The 27,776-nt window shown below is 32.6% G+C and overlaps 3 protein-coding genes across 4 annotated transcripts; 2 read left to right on the forward strand and 1 right to left on the reverse strand.

Annotated features, from left to right (window-relative positions):
• Positions 635 to 6,070, reverse strand: LOC109711072 (proteasome subunit beta type-4). The gene is made up of 7 exons (XM_020233970.1): positions 5,974 to 6,070; positions 5,799 to 5,869; positions 4,098 to 4,174; positions 3,399 to 3,528; positions 3,003 to 3,162; positions 2,375 to 2,560; positions 635 to 1,005 (listed from the first exon to the last, which is right to left on the reverse strand). Exons 1-7 carry the CDS (start codon positions 5,977 to 5,979, stop codon positions 892 to 894), a joined length of 744 nt encoding a protein of 247 aa, XP_020089559.1. The 5' UTR covers positions 5,980 to 6,070; the 3' UTR covers positions 635 to 891.
• On the forward strand, positions 8,995 to 12,104 carry LOC109710019 (fructokinase-1-like). Its single transcript, XM_020232431.1, has 4 exons — positions 8,995 to 9,628; positions 9,765 to 10,115; positions 10,476 to 10,592; positions 11,863 to 12,104. Exons 1-4 carry the CDS (start codon positions 9,188 to 9,190, stop codon positions 11,992 to 11,994), a joined length of 1,041 nt encoding a protein of 346 aa, XP_020088020.1. The 5' UTR covers positions 8,995 to 9,187; the 3' UTR covers positions 11,995 to 12,104.
• Positions 19,594 to 23,738, forward strand: LOC109709834 (trigger factor). 2 transcript variants are annotated; one of them, XM_020232174.1, is made up of 8 exons: positions 19,594 to 19,739; positions 20,936 to 21,042; positions 21,750 to 21,802; positions 21,890 to 21,972; positions 22,105 to 22,213; positions 22,338 to 22,351; positions 23,041 to 23,213; positions 23,415 to 23,738. In XM_020232174.1, exons 1-8 carry the CDS (start codon positions 19,698 to 19,700, stop codon positions 23,440 to 23,442), a joined length of 609 nt encoding a protein of 202 aa, XP_020087763.1. In that variant the 5' UTR covers positions 19,594 to 19,697; the 3' UTR covers positions 23,443 to 23,738. The 2 variants fall into 2 exon arrangements, with proteins under 2 accessions (XP_020087763.1, XP_020087762.1); XM_020232173.1 differs by having other exon boundaries at positions 23,041 to 23,142.

Here is a 27,776-nt window from a genome sequence, read left to right on the forward strand (position 1 = left end):
ACTTGTGAAGGGTTTAGAGACATTTTGTTAAGCCATTGGTCTACTATTCAAACCATCGTACTCAATTGACCTGTTCATCAGAGAGATTGATCTGTTCTGAATCAGTAATTGGCAAATCCAATTGTTATCATCTTATTTAATTGCCGTGAACGCAATTTGTTAGTTGCATTTTTGCCCAATCTAGAAATTTTGTGATGGCTGCCAGAATACTTCATTCAATTTCTCAGATCCAATTCTCAAGTCGAGATTAGCATCTGTTTCAATCTGGTTTTGACAAACTTCCAAGGCAGTAATTTGCTTAGCTATATATTACATTTTTTCTTAAAACAGGATTTACTTAATTGGTTTTCGAGAGCCGCCAAATCTGTAATATTCCGTTGTTTACCAAATTATAATGCTAATTGCAAAAAAAATCTACATTATTTTTGCCTTTATTTAACGTCAACACATCCACCATTACGGCAATGGCTATCATTAATGTGCCACGTCTCTTTGCACATCAGCAGAGCTGATATACCAGAATCAAATGCAAAAGGGCAGATTTAATGCACGGCAGTAAAAGGCTACAACATGTTTAGATGGGAACAATGTGATCAAGTCGACGAGAAATGCAAGCAATGCAATACAAGCTAACTTTAAGCAACTACAGGAAGAAAGTCTGGACCATAAAATTAGGGTGTTTTTTAAATGAAGTAGGCACGCCAAACATAAAGTCAGAATCAGAACAAACTGAATTCTGTAGGATAAAACGAAAAAAAGACCAAGATTTCATGCAGTTTCATGATTTTAAGTAACTGACTCGTCTTCATCATCTTGAATTCCTACAGAATACAGTATATTTTTGGCACACAAAAGTGAAGAATAAGTTTCTGCACGACATGAAGCGTATGTCTACCAAGACCCTTCAGCACCCTTAGTTGGGTTCTGGAAGGCGGCAAACCCCCAGAAAGTCTTCAGGGCATATGGTGGGAAAATAGTCGCGCCTTCCTCCGTTATCTTTGCAATCTGCAGTTGAAATTTTAAATAACTATATCAAGAACCAAAACAAGGTTTTATAACATGAACTTTAAGCAATCATTTACATCAGCAAATGTTTAATCACCGCACTTCACATGTTATATAATCATGACAAGTGGAACTAAGGCTCCAGTGCATATGCATCATAAATATGAAACCTTCTTCTTTCAGTAGACTGAATCTTTCTACATGTAGATAGATGCAAAAGAGGATTGACGGACAAACTTGATAACTATTCAAGGTTCACTAATTTACATACTAATCATCTTGTTATAAACTCAAGTTCATTAGTCTAGAAAACACATAGAACATAATATTCAAGGGTAAACTTAAGAGTGTGGTTTAGCACATTTTTCACATTGGTGCCCTGTAATTCAGTTTGTGTTACTTTGATGCTGATAGCACTGTTGCCATTCTCTATATGAGGATTGAGAAACTTCTCTCAACTCCCTTAGTATTTAGCATGTGACTTGCACATGTACCAACAGAAAACCCTCAGCAAACTCTTCTCCTTCAAAATGATCATCCTCAGAGATATAGAAAACTATTCTCGGGATGAGGACAACCGCTGGAGAGGGCATGGTAAATCTAAGGGGCATAGCCAGGGCCGTAAATATATAATCCTAATTATTTTAGTAATGAGAAAATGGGTGAGAGCAGCAAATAATAGATTAAATCGTTGACCGAGAATATTATTCAATAAGAGATGAAAAGTAGGCGAAATTGGAAACTAGAGGTAGAATATAGAAAGAGAGGAAAATAAACAAATGAAAATTTGTAGGTGTAAAGCAAAAACCCTATATTGCCCCTGATTGTCTGCTGAAAATAAAAGGCAGAGATTCTGCTTTGTATACAATTGACTAAAGCCTCATGACCACTTAGCGGGATAGAAAAAGTAACTTGGAGCATAAGCTGGTGACCTGGGACAAACAAGAAATGGAAAGGGCCTAGGGCCAAAAGAAGACAAATAGATGGCATAAAGCTAGCTTTGAAACTCATACACTATTATTTAGACATCTATTTCCGACTAAATTAATCATTGCGATTTCATGCCACCCTATCTCTTGCAATCTGACTCAACTCAAAAGTAACAAATTATATCATTTAAAGCGTAAAGTGCATTCACTGTAACAGCTTAAAAAAAAAGACCAGACTATATGGACTATTCATTATATTTTAAAAAATTTGAAAAATTAAAACAAACAGGCTGATGTATTTATACGTACAACATGCTACTAAGATGATGCATATAATAGAAGATATGGTTGAGTTGCTCAACAAAAGAAGAAAAATTGTGAATTGTATGAACTACTAAAAAAATGACATATTAACATGAATACACAATGGTTAATCATACCTGGAACTTGTTAATAGCTGATCTGTCACGATAAAGAAGCACCAGCAAGCACTTCTCTAGCAACTTAACAGCCTCCTCAAAGGTCAAATCCTCACGCCATTCAGCACGAAGTATAGGTCTTGCAAGATGATTTCCAAATCCAGTGGCCACATGGCTGTCCTCATAATGCGTACCAATCATGTTAACCTGCAAAGACTCACAAATACAGATGGCATGTTAAAGAGAGGTTAACATTCGCACATAGTCCTCAACTAAATTGCCATTATGAATCGACCCTCCAGGTTTTTTTCCCCCTCTTTAAGTTACACCCACTTAGCTTTTGTTTGTTTTGTTTTGAACTATTATGCAACTAAACTGGGGATTCCTTAGTGTTAATGGCTCCATTAGCTGTTGGCTGTTAACTGTTAATACAAGTCACAGTTCTGTCAGTTCATATCAAATAAACAATCAAAAGTGAAGGGGGTTAAGCAAATAGATAAAATTAAGGGATCAAGTTGAATATGGCATATAATTGAGGAGGTTCACGTACATTTTTACCTTACAGAGAATCAGCTTTACTTGTAATAGAAAGAACGACATCAGCTTTAACAAATGAAAGTATGCCAAAGTCAAAAAAACTAAGGCTTACCGTGCCAAGATACTTCTGCCCATTTTTGATGCCACCAAGAACAAGAGAGTTCCAAAGAGGATTGAATTTATTGCGCCTATTGTACATCACTCGGGTCAGATAGTTATGCACTTCTTTAGGGCCCAATGAATTCCCATCATCCCACATATTATCATACAGGCTGGGAAAAGCAAAAGAGGGGGAAGAATGCAATTGTTAGTGAAACGGAATTGCAACTGTTAGCAAAATATAATGCATGAAATGACACTAAAAGATCATAACATAAACGTAGAGTCGTAGAGTATAAAATAGAATGTTACATTGCTTGACAGCTAGCAAAATTTAACAATTTTAAGCTAGGTTACTCTATTTAGAATTGTCCATATATTTGCACGCTGAACCGATAGGGATTCTTACATTAATTCATCAAGATAACGCAAGATCTCCTGGAAATCACTAATTTCACCACTTGCTCCAAGAAGAGAATGTTTGCCAATAGGTTTGATGCGCTCGACACTCTTGTATCGTAATGTAGATCCATAGGAACCTGGTGAATAAGGCAGGATAGAAATGATGTTAACATCTAGAAACTCTATCTAACTTCAGATAGTATCACCCAACCGGTCAATTAAAAAAAGGATAATCTTGCTATTGAAGTAAGTATCCTAATTTTACTTCTTTCCTGTGCAATGAGTCCTACTTTTACTTGCATACCCACAACATATAGAACATCATTAATATAGTTCAGCCATATCAAAGTACCTTAATGCCTCAAATTCATTTACCTTACGGGATTTGAAGATCAAGAAATCACAAAAGCATAACAAAAACTGAAAAATGAATGAAACTGCTTTCAAGTAGTCTTAAGTAGTTAAGTATAGAGAATAGCAAAATAGCATATTAGAATTGACTAATGAGTGAAGCAATTTTTTAAATTTTCCTTTCAAAAGCTTGAGGATAGATTAATGGCTAGTAAAAAGCACATCAGTAATTTGTTATCATTCAGATATAGCTGTCAAGTACAAAAAATCTCAGTTACTACGGCCAAAAGAAAACTTGAAAGAACAACTAAAGAATCAAGTATCGAAAAGGGAAAAAAGCGCAAAAGTAATCTACCTCCCATGTCCGCGGCCATGATTACACCATCCTTGTATTTCATGCCTAGAACCGATGTACCAGTCACATAAGGATACCTGTTGATGAAAATCTAATTATTCATGGTTGCTCAATAAACTCAAGAAATGAAAGTAAACAATCAGACTAGACAGTATAAAGGGACAGATTGATATGCAGCAACAACTAAGGGTATGTTTGGGCCTTGCTGAGCTGCATCACACGAATTCTAGCTAAAAGCTTCACTTTTCAAGTAACATATTTTTTCAGCAGTAACATATTTTTTCAAGTAGAAGCCAAAGTGGTACAAGGATCAATATTTAGAGGGAAACAATTATCTAAGTATTATACAAGGATTTTTATATTATAATTCACCAATTATTGTTTGGCGAAATGCAGCCTATGCAAGTGTCTTTGCTGAGAAAATGCATATGCAGTTGTGAATGACTGGTTTTTTTTTGCTTTTCTCCAATTTTTTCTACCGTGGTTCCCACTGTTTGAAAAGGCGCGCGCCGCCTAGGCACAAGGCGCGGGCCTCAGCACCTCAGCGATAGCGAGGCACAGCTGCAATTGCTGAGGCGCGCGCCTCGGGCGAGATGCGAGGCGCACCTGAGGCATGCGCCTCGCAATATTTAAGTTTTCAGGAGTTTTTTATTCAAATTTTCGAGTTGTCGGGTTTTAAATTTGCATATTATACTTTAACCCGATAAGATACTTAAAAAATATTAAAAGAAATCCCAAAAAAAATCAAGTCTTGGATTATCGCGTTTTGAATTTGCATCTTATATTTTAAACCCGATAAGATATTTAAAAATTCTGAAAGAAACCAAAAGAAAACCCTAAAAAAAAAAATAAAATCAGCCGCTTGCTCCCTCCTCTCTATCTTTTGTTCTCCCACATTCTCTCCCTGTCGAGCATCCAATAGCAGCTGTGCTAGCAGCGGCAACAAACTAGCAGTGGCCAAAGCAAGCAACCAGCAGCAGCGGAAGCAGGAAAACAAGAAGCAACAGCAGCATCAGCAAAAACATCAAATTAAACTATATGCATGTGTTTTTTTTACTTTTTAATGGTTATTTCGAAATTTTTTAATGTAGAACATCAAATTAAACTAGGCTTAGTAAAAGTGTGCCTCGCCTTCTTGAGACGCACGCTTCGTAGTGCGTCTTGCGCCTAGGCTTCAGGAGAGTCTTGCGCCTCTCTGCACTTCGCACCTTTTCAAACACAGGTGGTTCCACAAGGGCATGTCCGAAAAAATTGCGAAACGTAACCAACTAATCCAATTCATTCTAAATAGCCATGAGATGATCATCTTAGGTTGATCCCTTTGTGGCTTTCAACACAATTAATTAAAATGTCGACCAAATTGTAGTTCACACTTCATAGTCAAGGTAGTGTCTCAAACACTTGGCCTAATATAATAAACCGATGCCGATCCTCCAAGTAGTTCTAGGGTCACAAGTAAATCAAGTTCAAAAAAGCTACAACTGCCTCAGATCCACCATCACCATCAAAAACCCTAGTTAGTCCTGTTATCTAATTCACCACCCACATGATGATCACAAAGAAAAGGCAATCATTCTATATCCACAACAGTAAATTAGACCGAAAATAATCTGAAACAGATTATCTTCAACAATACGATCAAATCGAGAAAATAAACATAAATAATTTAATAAATATCTACTGAGAGGGAGAAAATCTTACAAGGTCCTCTCGGATCCGATCTCCGAGCTCGCCGAATCCTTCGCGCTAGCAGAGGACGAAAACATCGAATCCTACCATAAACAACAACAAAAATTGTTCAAAAAGAAAAAAACCCACAAAATATCGCAAACAAATGGGGCGAAAAAAAAGGAGAAGTCGAGGGAGACGATCATACCGCCATTATTGCTTCAGATCCTTCTCGTTACGGCCCCGACTACTCGCGACCGAGAGAGAGAGAGAGAGAGAGAGAGAGAGAGAGAGAGGGGGGGGGAGAAGGTGTAGCAGGAGAACGAAGGGGATAGTTTGGGGAAGAAGAAATACGGGTGAAAACGGGTCGGATATTATCAGACCCGAGCCGTTCCCGAATCCGAAAATTTTCGGATACGGATCTAACTTTTTAGTGTCGTGTTCCGATATCCAATTAGGAAATTTTTCAGATTCAGGTTCAGTTTTCTTTTTCGGATTCAGATGTATTGGATTATCCGAATCCATAAATCCGAATCCGAAACTGATTTTGATATATTTTTAATAAATAACATCTATGTTAAATCTATATTATTACTTAAAATTCTTTAATTTTTCTATATTTTAGCCCTTTTTTAATAAATTTTAAGATATATTGATAAATATTTTATTGCTTATAGTTCTATATATTTTCGAAATAATTAACTCATATCCATATTGGTCTAATATTGGATCTATATCCGAATCCATTTTTACTATATATGAATTTTAAATTTTTAATATCTCATCAATATTTATATCAATATCTGAATCCCGCATAAAAATATATAAATATGAATTTGGATTGAACACTATATAATCCATATCCAATCCGTTTTCATCTCTAAGAAGAAATTTGTAATATTCTATTCATTTCCTTCAAAATTTTTTACATTATCAGTCTCTTACACTTACCCATACATAACACTCATATAAAAATTATAGAAAAATATTAAATTAAATTGCAAAAAAAAGTTAAAAATAGAACCATCAGGCCAATTTTGGCTAGGGATAAAAAAGTAGGGATGGAAACCTGCTGTATAATACCCAACCTGACCTGGCTCCAAATCTAAAATATTTTTGATATAGATTTAAAACTTACTATCCGACTCGGATTCGAATTTACTTTAGTCCTTCGGATTCGGATTATTAAAATTGAAAATTAGTTTTAATATATTTTTCAACATATTACATTCTTTTTAAATATATTTTTAATTTTTTTAAAGATTATTAAGTTTTTTTATATTTTTATATTTTTTATAAAATTTAAGAAGGATACATACATATATATATATATATATATATACCTTTTTTTTTTTGTTTTCAGTTCTATATATTTCCAAATATTTAATTCATATTTGTGTCCGCTAAATATCCGACCCTTCTCCAAAACCATTTTACTACATAGGGATTTGAATTTTAATATCCCATCAACATTCAAATCAGTATCCGAATACGATATATATGGATGCGGATCGGATACCATCGATCCATATCCGGCCCGTTTTCATCTCTGTTCTGACATGTGAGAGCTTGGAGAAGGGGTAGGGAAAAGATTAGGGCCCAAGTCAATTAAATGAGCTAATTGGGCCAAAATGCAGGAGTATCGGCCCATTAATTGGCCCACCTGGATGTCAAGATAATTCGTGAACCTGTGGTGCCACGTCATTTTATAAACCGGACCGTTAGAAATAGATTGTTTGGAATAATCTTAATAATTAATTTAATCTTAATAATTTTTTCTGAAAATATTATTTAAATATAAAAATTATAATATTATTTTTTCTTAGATGTTTTGATATCTTGAATGGCTTATTAGGATGTGTGATAAGAAAATAGAATAAAAATATTTTATTTATTTAGTCAAAGTAATTGTCTATATACCTATCGAAATTTAAGAAATATCTAATTTATTCATATTTTTTTTTTCACTTTTCAATATATCTCTCATATATTCTTTCGTTATTTCAAAATATCCCTACAGTTACCACTTGTTAAGTTAACTTGAGTTAAATATGAATTAAATATTTATAAGAGTTTAAAAATAATCAAAATATCTCTTTTACTCTTAATTTAAAAGCAAATAAGAATGTTGCTGATAGTTGAAGGATATATTTGAAAAAGAAAAAAAATTAAAATATTTTTGTGCCCCTAACTTAAGGGTAAAAAAAAAAGATTGGTAATGATCGAAAAATATATTGGAAAGGATAAAATAATAAATTACAGTTATTGCTAATTATTTATTAACAAAATTTAACTCTAGTGATATATTTGAAACGTGTTAGAATGCTAAAAAAGTATTTTAAATACTAGTCTTCTAAAAAGAATAAATTAGAAAATCGAAAACTTTTCTAAAATATATAAGCATTTGCCCCTATATATTTTGTGCTGAATCGAAAAAAAATTGCACTGATTTGAATAATAAAAAGATTTTTATAATATTATAAGAAAACTATGTATTTTCGTATATTTTATTCCAACTCTTTGAAATAAAAATTAACAGATATTTCAGCTTAAGGGATTTATTTAAAAGAGTTATGATAGAATACACAATTTAATTATTAAAGTTAAAAGTTTATTTACAAATGCATTACACTTTGGAAGATGTTCGTGTATATATATTTTTTATATTATAATTGTTAGCCTTTTTATTTGATAGTTAACTACACAAGTAGCAAGCCTCTTAATGGTTTGGTATTCAAAATATTAAATCGGAAGACAACCTAGTTACTTTATATTTTCAGCTAAGTAGCAGTTTAGAAATGGTTTCCTTCAATATAAAAACCATAAAAAATATTTTTTCGTGAAAAAAAAAAATTGCGACCAAAATTATTTTTTTAATTTGTAGTGTTTAATTTGCACGAAAAAGAGTAATTTTTTATTAATATTTATTTGGTTGAAAGTAAAATTTATATTTACTTAGTTCTATGAAAAGAAATTTTACGCAACTTGAGTTTTCGTTTTTCACCGGAAAAGAGTTGAAAATGAAAATTTTTATTTTTATTTTCAAGTTTGCTAAAAGTATTTTTATGAAAAAAATATTTTTATATAGAACTAAATAAAATAAATATTTTTTATATGAAAAATAATTTTTACATTTGTTTTACGCCAAATAAAACGCCACCTGACCTTTTTTACTTTAAAAAGGAACTACAGCATGAATTAGTGTATACAAGCGCAAATATGCTAAACCATGAGGGGTTATCTGAAACTTTCCCTTTGAAAGTTGCAGCGTTCCTCGCCCTCTTCTCCTCCCCCATTTTCCACAACCACCCACACACTCTCTCTCTTTCTCTCATACATATCAAGCAACCAAACCCATATCTCTCCATCCTCTCTCTCTCTCTCTCTCTCTCTCTCTCTCTCTCTCTCTCTCTAGGGTAACGATGTCCATGGATAACACCCCCACCAACAACAACAACGGGGGGGGAAGGGGGTCGGTGGTGGTGAGCATGGGGGAGGCGATAGTGGACATGGTGGCGACGGAGGCGGGGGCGACGCTGGCGGAGGCGGAGGTGTTCGCGGCGAGGCCCGGCGGAGCTCCGGCGAACGTGGCGGCGGCGGCGGCCCGGCTCGGCGGGGCCGGGGGCGGCGCGGCGGCGTTCGTGGGGAAGGTGGGCGACGACGCGTTCGGGCGCATGGTCGCCGGCGCCCTCCGCCGCTGCGGCGTGGACGCCCGCGGCGTCGCCGCCGACTCCGCCGCGCGCACCGGCCTCGCCTTCGTCTCTCGCCTCCCCGACGGCGAGCGCGACTTCCTCTTCTACCGCCACCCCAGCGCCGACATGCTCCTCACCCCCGCCGAGCTCCCCCTCCCCCTCATCTCTACGGTTAGAAATTTTATTTTTATCTTTTGATCGATCATAACCCAACTTTTTTAACCTTCTCTTTGCAGTTTCACAGCAAAAATAAATAATCTTTCGATTCGATCGATTTGGATATATGTACGGATCTTTCTTTACACAGGCTGCGATCTTCCATTTCGGATCAATAAGCCTGATTGCGGAGCCGTGCCGGTCGGCGCAGCTGCGGGCGATGGCAGTGGCGGCGGAGGGCGGCGCGCTGCTGTCCTACGACCCGAACCTCCGGCTGCAGCTGTGGGCGTCGCCGGAGGAGGCCCGGCGGACGATCATGAGTGTGTGGGGCCTCGCCCACATCGCCAAGGTCAGCAAGTCCGAGCTCGAGTTCCTCACCGAGCGGAGAGACGGCTTGTCTGCTGACGGAGACTTCGATGCCGCAGCTATGGAGCTCTGGAGCTCTAATTTGAAATTTTTGATTGTAACTCTTGGATTAAAGGGCTGCAGATATTACGCCAAGGTATAGATCGTTTCAGTGTTTCTCTCATAAGGGTTTTGTTTCTGCAGCTTTAGAAGCAGAAGTTTGCCTTTTTTATCGAACTTTTTAGAAAAATAGATAAAATTAATTTTTTTTCGTACCATAAAAATGGAAATTTTTACGCTTAAATTTGAAAAAAAAAAATCTATTTTGGAGAAAAAGTTGATTAATTAATTAAATAAAAAATATGGAATGAATTTGTCTGTGAAATATACTGAACTATTGAAATAAAATAAATAATCATTCATAATTTTTCATGAGTTTTATAATCAGAAAACATTCCGATATAAGTATCTTGGACCGATAGTAGAGGAGTAATGCTATTTGATTTCTGATATATAGGATTTTCGGGGAAAGGTCGAATCATTCAAGGTGAAACAAGTCGACTCGACGGGGGCGGGGGATGCGTTCGTCGGCGCGGTGCTGCGAAAGATCGCTGATGATCCGTCGATATTGCACGTGAGTAATCTAATCACGTAATCCATCATAGCTTCATTTCAAGTTCAACAAAAGCAAGTAATGTTCTTGAATCAACTGCATCTTTATAATGTAAACTACACATGCATGTCATAATTTTCATTATAATATATATATATAAAACCAACCGTCCCAAAGCAAGTGGTAAAGGGCTTGATGATTGGTACCCGAGATCTAAGTAGGAATTCTAGTTGATTCATATTTTCAGCTAAGTTTATTTCTAAACAAAATAAACGAAGCGGGTAGCGTGCTACCTATTTCTCAATATATATATATATATATATATATATATATATATATAATTGAGTTAGAATATTTTTAGAACGCAGCACCAATCTCTTGGTGCTTTCTAAGTTTCTAGCCCTTGAATCTACCCTTGATTAATAATAGCCTTTTAGATTGGTGCTTCTAAGTTTTTAGCCCTTGGATCTACTCCTTAAATTAATAAGCCTTTAGATCAAATATATTTTACCTACACCACCTACCACCATCATCACAACCTCACATCTCTCCATCCAATGGCTAAAAAATTTAAAAGCATCATCTTCAAGGTGGCTTTTAAAAGTATTTTAGCTAATTATATATATATATATATATTATAATAAATATATATATAGTGAGGCTACTATACTATCAGAAGCACGGAGCCTTCCGTGCTTCAGCTCGTTTTGTGTTGCGACTTTCGAATTGCGATCGGCTCCGTTAAACTTGATCTAGAGTATTCGACGTATCTAGAAAATAAATTTTATGATTTTACGATATCATTTGCCTAGTGAACGAAGGGGCTCAAAATCAACGGCTGAAAATAAAAATCTTACAAAATGTAATAATATGACATTAAAATTTTAAATCAAAGATATTGATCTTGTTTTATATAGTATAAAGAATTTTCTATCAAAATTTCACGTGATTTGGATATTTCTACACCGTTAAACTTGCAAACGGCTCACTACGGCCATTGAAATTTGTTGATTTTGAGCCCATTCGATCACTAGGCAAATGATATCGAAAAATAATAAAATTTATTTTCTAGGTACTCCAAATACTCTAGATCAAGTTTAACAGAGCCGATTGACGATTCGAAAGTCGCAACATCGAAAACGAGCTGGAAGCACGGAAGGCTCCGTGCTTCCGATAGCATAGTAGCCTCACTCTATATATATATATATATATATATATATCAGAATTAGAGGAAATCGTGTCATATAGTCGAAATGTTTGTGGTAATTACATTGAATATAATTGTATATAGGATGAGAAGAAACTGAGGGAAGTGTTGAGGTTCGCAAACGCGTGCGGTGCGATTACGACGACGAAGGAAGGAGGAATCCTCTCCATTCCTGATGAGGAAGAGGTCATGCTATTCTTAGAAAATGCGAAGTAACAAATCAATGGTCCTTTTGTTTTGTTTTCGAATAGTTTTTAATGTCGCTCGTTGTAATGTTTATTTAGTAAAAATATAAGCTCTATATAATGGTGATATATATTCCTTGATCTTTATCATGTAAAGAGTTCAATTATATTTGTATGATGGTTATATATTTGCTCACTCGTTGTAACTCGTGAGTCAAAAAAAGCCTTTCACGGGCTTCTTGCTTTTTCTCTACCAATTATTTCTACCCTATGTATCACGGACACTTTTATTAATCCAGCGTGTCCATATCGGACACTCGCGTATCTGTATTAAACACGTGTCTATTGTGAACACTTTTTGGACATACGTTTAATGCCGATCTATAGCACAAATAATTAAAAAAATTAATATACATATTTTTTTCTTATTTTTTTATGCATTATAAATATAAGATGATAAATATTTTAGTTTTTCAATAAATTCATACAATTTTTTTGATAATATAAATAAATTACATATGGTGTAAAATTTTTTTCTTAAGATACATAAATTATCAATAAAAATTTTACTAACTTTCATTCGTATAAAAAATATAATAATATTTTATCAAAATTATTTTTTTTATATTATAAGTATATAATTATATTACTACTACTATATTTTATTAGTGGTGTTCATGTCGTGTTTGTATTTTAATTTTTTGAAAACTACTATTGTGTCCCGTGTTCTGTGACGTCTAGTTTTAATCGCATACAGTAAAAAATTTGATAGTTATTTTTCATAAATTCTAAATTTAAAGTAAAAAATTATTTTATATTTTTATCTTAGTTTATTTTTTAATAAAAGAGACGGTAGCATTTTATTTTTTTCTAAACAAAAAAAAACTCCCAATCTTTTGTTTTTTTTATCTTCTATTACTAATATATAATATATAGAGAGAGAATAATAGAATAGTATTTGAGATCATTTAATATTTGAGACCGGGTGCTTCTTCAATTTAGGCTTATGTGGTTTTTCATCGTTAGGTATATTATAATCTCTGCTATTTTACGTGACACAAAAATAATTATTGTAGAAGCCTATCTATTACAATAAATATTTTTTCAATCTCGTGTAATAGTATACTTATTTTTTTAATTAAGCAATATTATTTCGGGAACCATTTTTTTAGTTGTAATTCTATAATTAGTCTCCTCTTTTTTTTCCCGACGAAAGCTTAAAAAAATTATTAAATCCTAAAACAATAAAATTATAAAATAATTCTTAAATTTATTATTATTAATTTTGAATTATAGAGTTCCAATTTCACCTTTTCAGTTTTTCAGTTTGAAAGGGTGATAGCGGAACGACACATGTCAAACGCCAATTTTCGCCACGTAACAACAAAAGCGTGACTTTTCTTTGGATTTTCCCGAATCCGCGTCACATGTCAGGGCTGTCTGGGGAGTGGTCTGACGGTTCTTCGATTTCCGTGCTCTCGTCATGCGGTGGAGGACGACAGTGGTGCCACGTAGAAACATAGCCGCCTGCCCCTTTTTTTCAATATGAAATATATATATATATATATATATATATACTAGTAAAATATACGTGCAAATGCATGTAATAATTATTAGAAAAATTATAATTTTTTTAAATTATTTTTTAAATTTAGGTCATATTTTATATGATTGCCAAATATGTATCTAAAAAATTTAAAATAATAAATCACGCTATTAAGAAAGATATACTTTAAATGATAAATAATTAACAATAATCTCTAATGCAAAAATTACAAAAATAATAATGTCCTAATAATTGAAATATATAGTTTGAATAAGCTAAAAAGTCTAATCAATATTCTGTTTAAATCAACATAAAGCAAAAAATTAAAAATGCCATCTTCTCTGCATCATTGATCCAATAGACATCTTCTCTGCATCATTGATGTCAATATTCTCGCCACATTATGTATGTTGATGTTAAAGAAGGCTGCAGTAAATGCCAAGAAAATCATAAATTATTTGGACTTATAAAAATTGGTATGAAAATTGTTATTGCTAAATAATTTTTACGTGCCTCATTTTGATCTCCGCAACTTCAGCAATTTGTGGATTTATAAGTATATTCGTTGCGAAACTTGTTGACAAACAAACACCTGAATAATAAAAATTTTGAGTTATAAACAAATAATAAATATATTATAATGTATTATAAAAATATATATATAAATATACTTTTACGGAAATCTACGTGCAGTGCATTTGCAACTATTATAAGTTTATTTTGCACTGCATCTTTTCACATGCCTATTCGAGTTGTGACAAGACTATCCCACAATGTTAATCTAACGAACCAACGGCTGCATAATTAAATAAAAATAAAATATTTTTTAGTAAATAATATTTCGGAATATTATTCCGTATTTTTTTTTTAAATATCTTCTAAAAAGTAAAAGAACAACATACGATTTATTAATAATTATAATCTCTCTTTTTGGACGATTCCCATCGTGTCCTTTTATAAAAAGCTGCCTTCTCCACATGAACTATCATTCCCACAACATCTATGACAAAAAAGAAATTATTACTTCAAATTAAGTTTATTTATTAAAAATACTAAATAAAAATAGTGAATAACATATCAAATCAGAACTTTATTATTGATGAGTTTACCCAATTTCTCCAAAGGAACAAATGAGTATGCATAATTAGGAAATTTTGCGATACCTTCTGTAACTGCCTTATAATTTTCTTTCCTGCAATTACTTGAAGACAAATAGAATATGCTCCCTCACTGGAAAAAAAAAAAAGAATAACTTCAAAAATCAAAAAATAACTTACTTGGCTCGTCTTCCCAATTACTTGAATAATGATTTAATCGTTGATCTTATGCCCAGTTACTTGAAGACGAATAAATCTTGATTATAATTCCCTTTCCTGCAATTACTTGAAGACAAATAGAATATGCTCCCTCTTCCCAATTAATTGAAAAATAATTCAATCGTTGATCCGATGTCCAGTTACTTAAAGACGAATAAATTTTGATTATACTTTCCTTTCCTACAATAACTTGAAGACAAATAGAATATGCTCCAAGTTGCTTGAAGATGAATAAATCTTCATTAGCCATATTTATTTGTGATGAGAGAGTGGAGAGGAACGAAAAATGAAAAATATGAGCGGGAATAAAAGTGCGGGAAGAAAATATGATGAGAGAGCGGAGAGGACGAAAAATGAAAAATATGAGCGGAAATTAATGTAAAAAAGAAAAAATAATTTAAAATAAAATAGAAAAATAAAATCTGTTATCTTAAGAAGAAAAAGATATTTTGAAATTCGGAAATTAAAATGAAAAATATGAGCGGGAATAAAAGTGCGGGAAGGAAATGTGATGAGAGAGCGGAGAGGACGAAAAATGAAAAATATGATCGGGAATTAATATAAAAAAGGAAAAATATTTTGAAATTAAATAGAAAAATAAAATCTGTTATATTAAAAAGAAAAGATATTTTGAAATTCGAAAATTAATATATAAAAGAAAAAATATTTTGAAATTATAGAAAAATAAAATCCATTAGGAAATTTTTTTTTGAAATTAAATAGAAAAATAAAATCCGTTATCTTAAAAAGAAAAGATATTTTGAAATTCGAAAATTAAAATAAAAAATATGAGCCGGAATAAAAGTGCGGGAAGGAAATGTGATGAGAGAGCGGAGAGGACGAAAAATTAAAAATATGAGCGGGAATTAATGTAAAAAAGAAAAAAATATTTTGAAATTAAATAGAAAAATAAAATTTGTTATCTTAAAAAGAAAAAATATTTTGAAATTCGGAAATTAATATATAAAAGAAAAAATATTTTGAAATTATAGAAAAATAAAATCCGTTATCTTAAAAAGAAAATATATTTTGAAATAAAATATATAATATCTAAAAAAGATATTTTAAAATAAAATAGAAAAATATCTTTTATAGGATTTTCACACCCGTAATCTGTTATAGAGAACTTACGTATTTATTGCGGTTTCTATTTCTATTTTTATTTTTATATTTAAAATTTTTCGTACGGAAAGAGGAAAATGGGCGCTAATTTTTTCGCCGAAAAATGGGTCTGTCGACAGACCTAATTTTGAATATACGTACTTTTATATATAGTATAGATATATATTGATTAGAAACAATTTTATCTATTTCCGACGTACATACAACTCTTGAGATAAGTGGAAATATGACTAATTTTATATTTAAGATAAAAATTAAGTTGTTTTCGAAAATAAGAAAGTTCGTATTTATATAATTAGAATGGAATAGTAAAAATAAATATAATTATAGTTTCAAAATAATAATATTTTATCTAATTAATTTATATTAAAATAGTAATTAAATCATAAGTTAATTTATTTGATTAACTAATTAATCATGAATACTTAGATAACCCTAAATATTAATTATTAATTAATAAAATAATTAACGATGAATATTGTTAATTAATAATTTAAGTAAGCACTAGTAATTTAATAAATTAAAAATTAATTAGTTAATTATTTAATAGTTAGATAATTAGTTAATACAATAATTAGATTAGCTAAAATATTAGATTAATAATTAAAATTATATTTGCTATTAAGCTTGTTTTAGAGGAAGGGGGTGAAACAACGATTTCATATTTATACCAGCTTATTCTCCAAAAAGAGATATATTGTTTCCCCTCTTCTAATATAGTATTTAGGATATATATATTTTGTCATTTTATTTTAATAGATATGTTTCAATTCTCCTAATGTGCTGTGGCTGTCTTGTATTAAGTTTAAATAAAATTTGCCTACTTATTTTCATTAGAATAACAAATAAGAGTGTCACATGCACCACACCACATATTCTAATTTTTTTTTTAAACAGGCTCTTATATATAGATTTTAAATTTAAAATTCGAAAGGCTTTGTAGGCAAATTGTTACGACAAACGCACAAACGGAAACAAAATGACGAACACGAAAAACAATCAAACCACAAACAAAAAATAAAGAGACACATCTAACACAAATACCATGTGAAATGCTTATAATTAAAGTTGTTCATAAAAACCAAAAAACCAAAAACAAGAAAAGTTGTTTTTTTTTTTTCCCTCAAAAAAAAGAAAAGAAAAGTTGGTTGGTAAATTGCTAAATAATGGAGCAATGGGAGGAAGGAAATTAGCGACAATTGTCACAACGTGGTAGGTTGTCTAGTTGGAGCAAAATAGAAGAATTTTTCAGAACCCTAAACGCACGGCGAGTATCTTAGTGACTGAGATTTGCTCGGTCAGAAAGTCCTAAGATCTTCTTTGCTATTTTGTTTTTTCAAAGATCCAATTATTTCAAATTGTAGTCTAGTTCATCTTTTAAATAAATAAAACGATAGTATGCTATTTTTTCAAAAAAAAATTGCTAACCCAGGGAACAAATATTTCGTACATAAGAAGATACTGGGATGAGACAACTATAAAATGCTTTTTGACCATGCAATTACTACACGTATATACAAGTAAATTATAAACAAAGGGACACAATATGCATTGTGGTCCCAAAAGCTCACAAAATGCTAGCAAAGAGTACACTTTAATCACACAGCTCAATATGAGTAGTAAGTTAAATTATTGTTAAAAAAAAGGTTAGGTTAAAGGGGACAAAAACTATAGGGAATTATCCTCTTATAATTAATAAATTAATTATGTACAAGTTTTGCGTCCCTAACCTATTAATTAATTAAATATTAAATATTAATATTTACTAGCTTCGAGCTGCTTCGCGAAGGACTTAGAATTTCGAAAAACTAATGAAAATGAGAAGTACTGCACAGGCGCCGGCTAATAAATAATCTTGTGACAATGACTATCACCTATAGCAAGTGGCAAAGGGTTTGATGGTTGGTATTGAGGTCCCAAGTTCGAATCCTAGTTGATTCACATTTCTAGCTAAATTTATTTCTAAATGAAATAAACGAAACGGATAGCATGTTACCTATCTCTCTCAAAAAAATAAAAGAAAAAAAAAGAAAAAAGACAATGGCTATCACCTTCACTTCGTAATTGTGGTTAGAAGTTTATATGTTTTTCTTTGATAAATACAAAGTCCCATCATAATAAAAAGAACTCAAAATATTTAAAAAAGAACTTAATACTATTTTGGATTAATTGCATACGACTTTTTTTTTTTTTTTTTTTTTTTTTATGATTTGTTAATATTAGAAAATTATTTATTTTGTAATAGCAGATAAATAAAATGTCAATTTTATCATCACATTGTTATTTTCTTCCTCTTTAAAACNTTTGTAAACATAATAAATTATAAATATATTCATATAAAATTTAACTTTTTTATATTATTTTTATAAAAATTTAGTGATATTAATATTTATCCATATGATTTGTTAATATTAGAAAATTATTTATTTTGTAATAGCAGATAAATAAAATGTCAATTTTATCATCACATTGTTATTTTCTTCCTCTTTAAAACCCAAGCAAATCCACTATTATTACAATCTCTTCTCTTACTCCTTTTCTCCTAAATATTTTTTTTTGAGCAAAATAAGAAAAAATTATAAAGGAATTGAATTAAAAAAAAACACATATTCGACATGCACGAAGTAACACGTGTCGTGAATTAATGGGATGGGGAAATTCTAGTAACGGATTCGAAACTAGCGCAGAGGAGAGGAAGAGGAAAAAAAAGAAGAGTTTCCATTGTTAGAATTTTGATTGAGAGAAGAAGGTATAATATAAGAGGAATTTATGTCATTGACTAATCAGGATTAAATATTTTACCCATGGTTAATAAAATTTTTCTAACGGACCCTAATGATTGAGCCATATTTGAAACCTTTAAAACTTTTGTAGGGATAACATAAAAAAATTGTACTTTGTAGTGATATATTTACAATTCGTTATGTTTATAGAAAGCTGTATGCAATTAATCCTAATATTTTTATTCTAAGAAAACAAATAGTTCTCTTACCCTATCTTCTGTAAATACTTCTTACAAAGTTTTTGCCCTCATAAAAGTTACTTATGAAGTTTCTTTTTTCCCTGCATCATAGATGTTCTGTGTTTTTGGTTTATTTTTTGTTTTTTTTTTTTTAAATGGTTGTTGCTACCAAGGGTCATTCACTATTTGATCATCAATTGGATGACATTTCTAAGAAATTAATTAGAAGATTTTATCTTATTTGTTGAAAGAGAAACAAGAGACAATAATAAAGTTTTATGAAAATAAATTAGAAATTTTGTAATTTAAAAATTTTGCATGTATATTTAAAAATTTGTAACAAATTATCTACCTAGCAAAAAAAATGCAGTTAACAAGATTATACATGTGCATACCCACATTAATAAATCAATTGCGGACAAAAGTGAAAAATGTTAATAAACTGTTTATTTTTAATTTTTAATTAAAAATTAAGCAATTTTAGTCAACAAATTAATAGTTTTAATACTTTTAATCATATTTTAGTAAATACAAATATACTAATTTATAGTTAATAACTAATAGTTATTAAATATGATGAATTTTTAATCTAACTAAGTATAAAAATTCAAATAAAAAAGATTGAAAGCTGAGGGGTTCTCAATATAAAAAATAATAAAAGTTGAGGGATCCATTTCAAATGGCGAATAGTTGAGGGGTCTCCATACAATTTTACCTAGAGAAGAGGCTTCGAATTGGTGATAGGGTGAAGGGTTTTGGGTCGGAGAGAGAGACGAGGAGGGAACGGAATGGAGTTAGCCGTTAGAACCCTTTTCAATTTGAATCCCAAGGTTCGGGAAACTCCCAAATTTCCAATTTTTCCTTTGAAATTGATTAAAGTGATTTACATTTTTCGTTTTTTTTTCTCTCATTTTATAGTCCAAATTTTTGGGTTTGTGATGCTGGTTAGAGCATTCAAAGGTTTTTTTGTTTATATATATTTTATAGCTATTAATCTCTGCTTTTGTTCCTTCTTTATGAAGAAATGATAATGTTTGGTGAATTCATACGTGCACTTTTTACTTTTTTTTTGGGGGATTAGGACAATTAGGTCTTTGAAAGGTGAGGTATTTTGAGTAGAAATTTTTTAAAAATACTTTTTTCAGGGATTTTAGTTCTTGATCAAAGTGGAAGGTGATTGGTTCGAATGATTAAGGCTCTAATTCTTAAAAATAAGGAAACTTGTATTGGAAAAATCAAGGTGTGGAATTTACAAATTATTTTCAATAGAAAAAGAATAATTTAGAAAAGTTAGAGTAGTGGATCAGGTTTATTAATGAAAAATAATAGTTTCGAGCCCCCGCGAATGGTGTAAAATGATCTTCTGCTTGCTTACTCCCCAAAATACAATCAAAACCCACCACTGTCGGAAGTAACATGCACTGTTGAAATCCTGTGAACTTTGAATGCAGGGAACCTCTTGTTGTTCAAAGTAAAATCAGTGGAAAATTGGAAATCGTATCTCAAGGATATGAGAGGTTGACGAGAGAGTTACCGTAAGTGCCAATCTCGTGAACGAAAAGAATAAGGGATATGAAAAAGTTCCTACAATCAGTCAAATAATCAATAAGATAATGTATTAAACTTAGGGAAGCTGTGTATATGTTGTTCTGATTGGTGCGGGGTTTACTCTCGTAACCACCTTGTTACGACACTCTGATTTATTGGAGATTAGCGCAACTTAAGTGAGGCACGATTGAGTTGTCTGACTAAGATATAACAAATATTATACAAAAATGGAAATATTTACAGTAGTCTTGACATGCTTGCATTTCTTTTGCATACTCTATACAAAAATGTTGACAGTTTTGTAGTGCAGTGATCAAATTCCACAATGCCGCTAATACGCTTGTGCAGTTTTCTATTTCAGTGAACCTTTCTTGTTGTCTATGGAAATATGATTGGACTATGTGATTAGTTCGTTATCTTGTGATTTATTCTCCATTTTTTTTGTTTTTAACTGTATTTTGAGGAATTCTGCCTACAGATAGTTAGTGAAGGACGGAGACTGGATTTGCATAATCAAGTTCTGTTTTCGCACAGACCATGGTCCTTTGTTAACTTGTCAACTTTTGTTGAAGAAGGCTCCAAAAGGTGTTAAAAGTCGCCGAATATTTCTTTCTTTCCTCTTTGAATGTGTCTCTCTGTTTGTCTGTTATGATCTCATTGGAGCAGAAATTACCTCAATACTAGTTTGGTAAAAAGAAACGGATCTTACCTGATGCACGATGCATTCTGAAGTGGGCACTCTAACTTGTAAATTTGGCGTTATCTACTTAATCTTATAGTGAAAAGATAGGTAGTGAAATTGAAACTTTTAAAGCTCAGGCAAACACTTCAAAATGCATTATAGTTCAGGTAAGGTTGGTTCGTTTTTCGCCTATCAGTTTTGAGAATTGGGATTGCCTTATAACTCTCTTATTGAAAGGATGCGTTTCCTTGAATATGTTTACTTTGACCTGAACTTACACGTTGTCTAGTGATACAAGGTTGATGACATGTTCACTTCACCATATAAGATGACTAAAGAAGTGTCTATATACAATTAAATATGCACTGGAAATATTAATTCTAACTATTGCTTTGGTTTCTTAAATAAGACCAGAGTAGCTAGTTATGGATGTTAGGCTATGTAAGGGCTCATTCGCATCAATTTTAGAACAATTGTGGCTAAATGAATAATGATTTACCGAAATATACACATCATAGTTTTATCTGTTACTACTAATACAGATGGTTTTTGTTGACTTTTTTAGTGTTATAGCTTAACATTGACTTGCAGTATACTATTTCTTGTGCAGACATAGTAGCTGCAAAATCTTCAGTACAACTCAAGTGGTATCTCCAGTACTAAGTATGCTTTTCTCTCTTCTAATTACTCCCAAATTTGTAGATTTTGAAACTTGAGGTCTAAATCTCACCTTTGCATTTTAATCATCAGATTCAGAAAATCCTGATGCTTCTGTATCTCACTATGAGGACTTCAGTGTTGCTGTTAATGCTCGTGATGAGAAGGAGATGAAGGTAGATGATCAATTTTTCCCCTTTATTTAGAAAAACACTATGTTTTCATCTAAGTAGTTTTTTTTTAAAAAAAATATGTGAGTTATTACTGGAAAATTTGCTACTAATTTATCGTGCTCATATGATGTGCAGATTAGAGTTACTGTATCCAGTTCAAAGACGCAATTTATATTTGATGATGTTTTCTCTAAGTTAGTTGCTGCGGCGCAACCAATTCCTGGTTTTCGAAGAGTGAAAGGAGGTGCATCACCTGATATCCATAAATATGTTATTAGTTATTGATTATTTTTGTGGAAAAAAGAAACTAACATCTGTTTCTCGTGTTATTCATTATCTCTGGTATGGGGAAAACTCGGGTAATGCAGGGAAAACTCCTGATGTAAGATTCTTCTTCATTTCTTTTCTTTTCTTTTTTTTGAAGTTTACTCTATTTACGAAGCATCTTATCGTTATCATCTAATAAGAACTGATTCAAATTTTTATCCTCTCGAACTTGTAATTCTTTCAACTTTCTTTTTTCGTACTGCGTTATGCTGATCAATTTACCAAGCACACGAAGAGAGAGAGTTAGGAATCTAATACAAGAAGGGCTTAAATTCAATTCCGTCCTTCTTTCAGCTGTGAAAATGTATCACCAGATTCATTTTAAAGGTTCAACCTGCACAGTTTAGTCCCTAAAATTTGATCAAATTTCAATTTCATCCTTGAACTCTCAATTTTAACCAAGTCTAAAGACAGTACTAACGTGTTGGATGACAGACTAGCAGGACTTAAATCTAGGCTAAACCAATTTCAAGGACAATTATTACAAATAAAATTATGAGGATCAAGGATGAAATCGAAACCAAAGTGAAATTTTAGGGGCTGAATTTGTAATTAGTTCTTTCCTTGAATACATTTGGATACCTGAAGGGCTCATTATTAAATGGAGAGATTTATTGTCCTTGGAATTGAAAAAACAAAAATACAAGCATGCAAGAATAGAATGCTGAGTCTCTGGTACTATCTATCTCTTTATTAATACTAAAGTTGAATTCTGAATTACTGTCTCTCTTTCTCATATTACAGATTCCGAAAGATATTCTCCTACACATAATTGGGCCCTCCAAAGTCAATAGGCAGACAATCGAGAAAATCGTTAACTGCACCGTTGCCGAATTCGTTGAAAAGGTACCGATGTGCAACAACTCAAAGTGTAGGGACCAAAGTGAAACCGGAGCAACAGTTTACGGACTAATGCTGTACCCACATACAAACTATCTCTTTCTCTCAAGTCGGCGCCCGAGCCTTTGTATCGAAGGGTCTCGGCCCCCTGCTATTTGATGAACCACTATATTCTTAACAACTTTAAGAACTTCAAGCTGATATATAGAATGATGAATTGCATTCTAAAATTCTGACTTTTTTCCTCTTTGTACTTTCCTTTGCACAAAATACTACAGGAGGGAATTAAGGTCAGTAAAGATTTAAAGGTGGAGCAGAATTTGGAAGCTCTTGAAGCAGCATTCCAACCAGGAAAAGACTTTGTTTTCGACGCAATTGTTCAGATACAAGAAACAAATTCGACCGAACATTGATTTCTTTTTGCCCTTTTTATTAGTGAAAACTCTCTATACGATTCAAGGACGGATTTATTTAGCGTAGCAAGATTGTTTAGAGAAGAGGGAATAGCAACACTCGAGATCATGTTGCAGTTTTAATTTTCATTGATGTAATTCTGTTTAATGTATGCTAATGTAATATCATTTCATCTCTCATTTGCTGCAGTGTTCAATACGAAATTTGAAGGATCAACATGCAGCAATCTCAAAACTTTTTGAGTAACATGAATTGAATCAAAATTTGGCTAGTTTTGCCCAAACTCTCAATTTGGATTTGACTAATTTTAATCAGAAGTTAATTTACTGATCTGTAACCTTTCAGTGGTTGAATAATTTCAAATTTGAATGGGGTCTACATGAATAGAACACTGAACCAAATCTCAAATTAAGCCAATCATAATAATGCTGTGTCATAATGCAATTTTAAAAGTGTGAGAGGGCAGTGGGCAACTGGATAAGTTTATGTAGAAAGGGAAATATGTAATGAACATTCAAAATTAAGTATATAGGCTATAATACAGTGCATGACTCAAAAACTCTTAGATTCTTTACATATTATCATGTGGAACATACATGAACCAATCTTTATGTTCTTTGCATAGGTAAAGTAACATCCTCTCCTTTTGTTGTATTTTTGCTGATGCAGCTGGCTAGTGGCCTGCACCTCTAGGGCTAGGCCCGGCAGGCAACCTCGCGATCCACGTCGCAACTCTAATCTTTTGATTCTTGATTACGTGAAAAAGATCGCTCTCTCCATCGGACATTGGCCTAGCCGCTTTGACACTTGGTATGCTTATTACAATGACAACGAAGATGGCGACGATGAGAATAAAAGTAGAAGCCCTTCGACAGTTCATCGCTCTCAAGCTTTTGTTGCACCGAAAGATCGAAAAATCGAAAGATCAAAGGCTAAGAGCTATAAAGGTAGAAAATTAGGTTATGAGAGAGGTTTACAAGAGAGAGAGAAAGAGGTGTAAATGTTGTGATTTGTGGTATGGTATATGCACAAAGATGGTTGCATGAGAGGGTATATATAAGGAAAAAAAAGATGAGGTTCTTTGATTAAGTCCTTAATGATATCTAATTTGATTACAAATTGTATGAGAACTTAGAGTTTCACATGCTAAAGAAACGTAGGAAATGGTCAAATATGTTGAAAACAATGGTTTAGAACGTTGAAGTATAATGGTAACAAGTTGTTTACTTTTTCATTACAAGAGATCATGGAAGCAAATTTACAAAAATGCCCCTAACTTCTTGATTTGAATAGCGGTCATGATTTGACCCAATCACCAATTAGGTCTTAGATTTTAGGGGCCTATTTGGATCCTAACCCTAGGGTGCATCAAATGAAACGTATCCCAAAAATAAATAAAAAACATCTACATAACTAATATGTATGTTAATGATGTTGAGGTACTAATTATCCTCACTTTTCAAGGGTAAAGAATAATCATCTTTTAAATCATAATCAATTTAACTTAAACCATATTTCTCAAACTGCATATATTACATGCTTGTGGCCTTGTGAGGGTCAAATAAAGGTTGCATTGTAAAGTGGGAACATATTATGCCTTGGTTTGCTGTGTACTTTGTTTTGAATCTCTTATGTAGGAGAGTGCTAAAATATTCTATATTGACTCGAAAAGTCAACAACGTGAAACTTGATCCAATCGAAAGTTCAAACAACTCCTAAATGAGAGCAATGTGAAATCTCACATCTGAATGATTTACAACTAAACAACTTGGAGTTTAAACAATTGAATGGTCCACAATTTTATACAATCTGAGCACGTCCACTCAAGTACAACTCAAACGATCCAAAGTTTTAAACAATGCATCTTGAGAAGTTCTAGTCAGACCAAACAGTCTCTTATTAAGTTACAAAGAAAACAATGTGTAAAAGTGTATTAAAGTCATTTTACTTATTAAAGGAAAAAATGGTTGCATTGTACTTTTCTTGATTCTAAATGTTGAACTATGACTAAAGCAGGTGTTCAAAATATATTGTGTGTTGCCAAGGAGCCAAAGAGTTTAAATGTTTGTCCTAGAGGGTTGTAATATGACACTTATCTAAAACAAAAAAAAAAAGAGAAGAAAATTCATCCAAATGACTAAGTTATTTTTTGAAGTCAAGCAAAAATTGTAGAACAATAGGTGCACTACTCATAGCAACCATTGAGAATGAAGCATCTCCAAATTTCTAACTTGTCTTGGCCAAAGCTTTTGGAAAGGCCAAAATTCAAACCACCCCTTGAGACATTTGTGCGAAAAAAAGACGCGTAGGCTGCGTACGATCTTTTTAATAACTTATCAACTACATCTGTTTGAATTCGCTTTATACTACGGCGAGTTTCAGATAAAAATAGATTAAAGGGTTGTTTAGTTATGATTTGACCCAAAATAATCGGCTAGTGGAACATTTGTCTTACGTAATGTAGTTACCTAGTTGTTTTGGATTTTTTATAAAAGCAAAAATAATATATAAAAGCAGAAACAGTGATTGGTTGCTTTTATTGGAATTACTTTTTGAACAATAAATAATTCGCGTATAGCTTTGTTCAATAGGCGCTAAATTGGATCTACTATCAAAATTTTATAAGCTATATAGAATGCGAATTTTCAATCCAAACTCACATTACTTGGTCTTATAGATAAAGTTGGTGAGATATAGTAGGGGTACATTGACACACCCACAAAGCCAATTTGACAAACTCTACAAGCGAATCCAAATTTGTTAGCACATGTTAAGATATTGGGTGGACTTTTGTGTTAATGTATTTTCAAGCATATTATCTTATTAATTTGACTCTGAATAAATCAAATTCCTTATATATGACTACGCGGTTTAAAGGTAACACGAGTTTCCGGTCCGCAACGTTATTAGATGGCCTAGCAAGTTATTTACTCTCAATTTTTTATTTTTAGAACTCTCAGGAAATTGCTGTGAAAATACAGGGGTTTTTTTTTGCATTTGGCCTCCTAAAAAAAAATTATTTAAAAAATTACCTCAGCAAATTTATATTTGTAAAAGTGGCCCTAGTCGTGCCACGCAAACGCCACGTCAGCGCCACGTGCGCGGGGCTGGACTAGTTTGTTAAGTTGAATACGGTGAACCATTCACTGTGTCTAAACACGGTGATTGATTTATATTATATAGGTATTGCGAGCAAAATTATAATATATATGTATTGCGAAAATATATAAGAAAAATATATGTGGGTGATTGAACACGGTGAATGATTCACCGTGTCTAGAAAAATATATGTATTGCAAAAAAATATAAGTATTGGAAAGAAAAAAGAAGGGAAATATAGGTATGGAACATGGTGGATCATTCACCGCGTTTGAACACGGTGAATGATTCACCGTATTCAACTTAAAACCATGGCGCTAATGTGGCGTTTGCGTGGCAGGAATAAGGCCAAATTTGTAATTATAAATTTGATAGGGCTATTTATGAAAAAAATATTTTGAAATGGCTAAATGCAAAAAATAAAGAAGAAAACACCTGATGCCAAAGGTCAAGATTTTTTTTTTTTTAAATTTATTTAGTACCCCAAAGAAGGATGCACATCCCCGACAACTTTTACAAGCGGGTCTGGTCAGGAGAACAGTTGTGTGTGCTCTGCGTTAGCAAACTTGTGATCTGTGACCACGTGTTCTTGTGGTGTCTCTACTTCCGCTGCATGCCTTTTTACTCGACCAACGACTCACCCACAACATTGCCCCGAAAATGGTGTAACAGACTTTTGGAAGAGCTCATTAATAAGGCTGACAGCCGTAGTTGAATAAAAGAGCTCACCAAACTTTCAACTATACGATGGACAACCTGGCTAGAGAGAAATCGTGCCATCTTCAAGGAAGGCGAGGTTCAAGTCCGACTCAAGTTCTACCAAACAAACAATCGCTAGTTTTTATCCCCTCTTTTTTTAGAGGTTCTGGCTGTATCTGTGTTCTTAAGTTTATACTGCTATGTGAATGAAGCGAATAATTTACTATCTGTTTCACAGAAAAAATTTTTCTCCAACAAAAGAATAGAAAATACACGACTCAAGTTCTACCAAGCAAACAATCGCTAATTTTTATCCACTCTTTTTCTAAAGGTTTTGGCTGTATCTGTATTCTTAAGTTCATACTACTATATGAATGAAGCGAATAATTTACTATCTTTTTCACAGAAAAAGTTTTTCTCCAACAAAA

The sequence above is a fragment of the Ananas comosus genome, linkage group 5 (assembly GCF_001540865.1).
Source record: "Ananas comosus cultivar F153 linkage group 5, ASM154086v1, whole genome shotgun sequence".
Lineage (NCBI taxonomy): Eukaryota > Viridiplantae > Streptophyta > Magnoliopsida > Poales > Bromeliaceae > Ananas > Ananas comosus.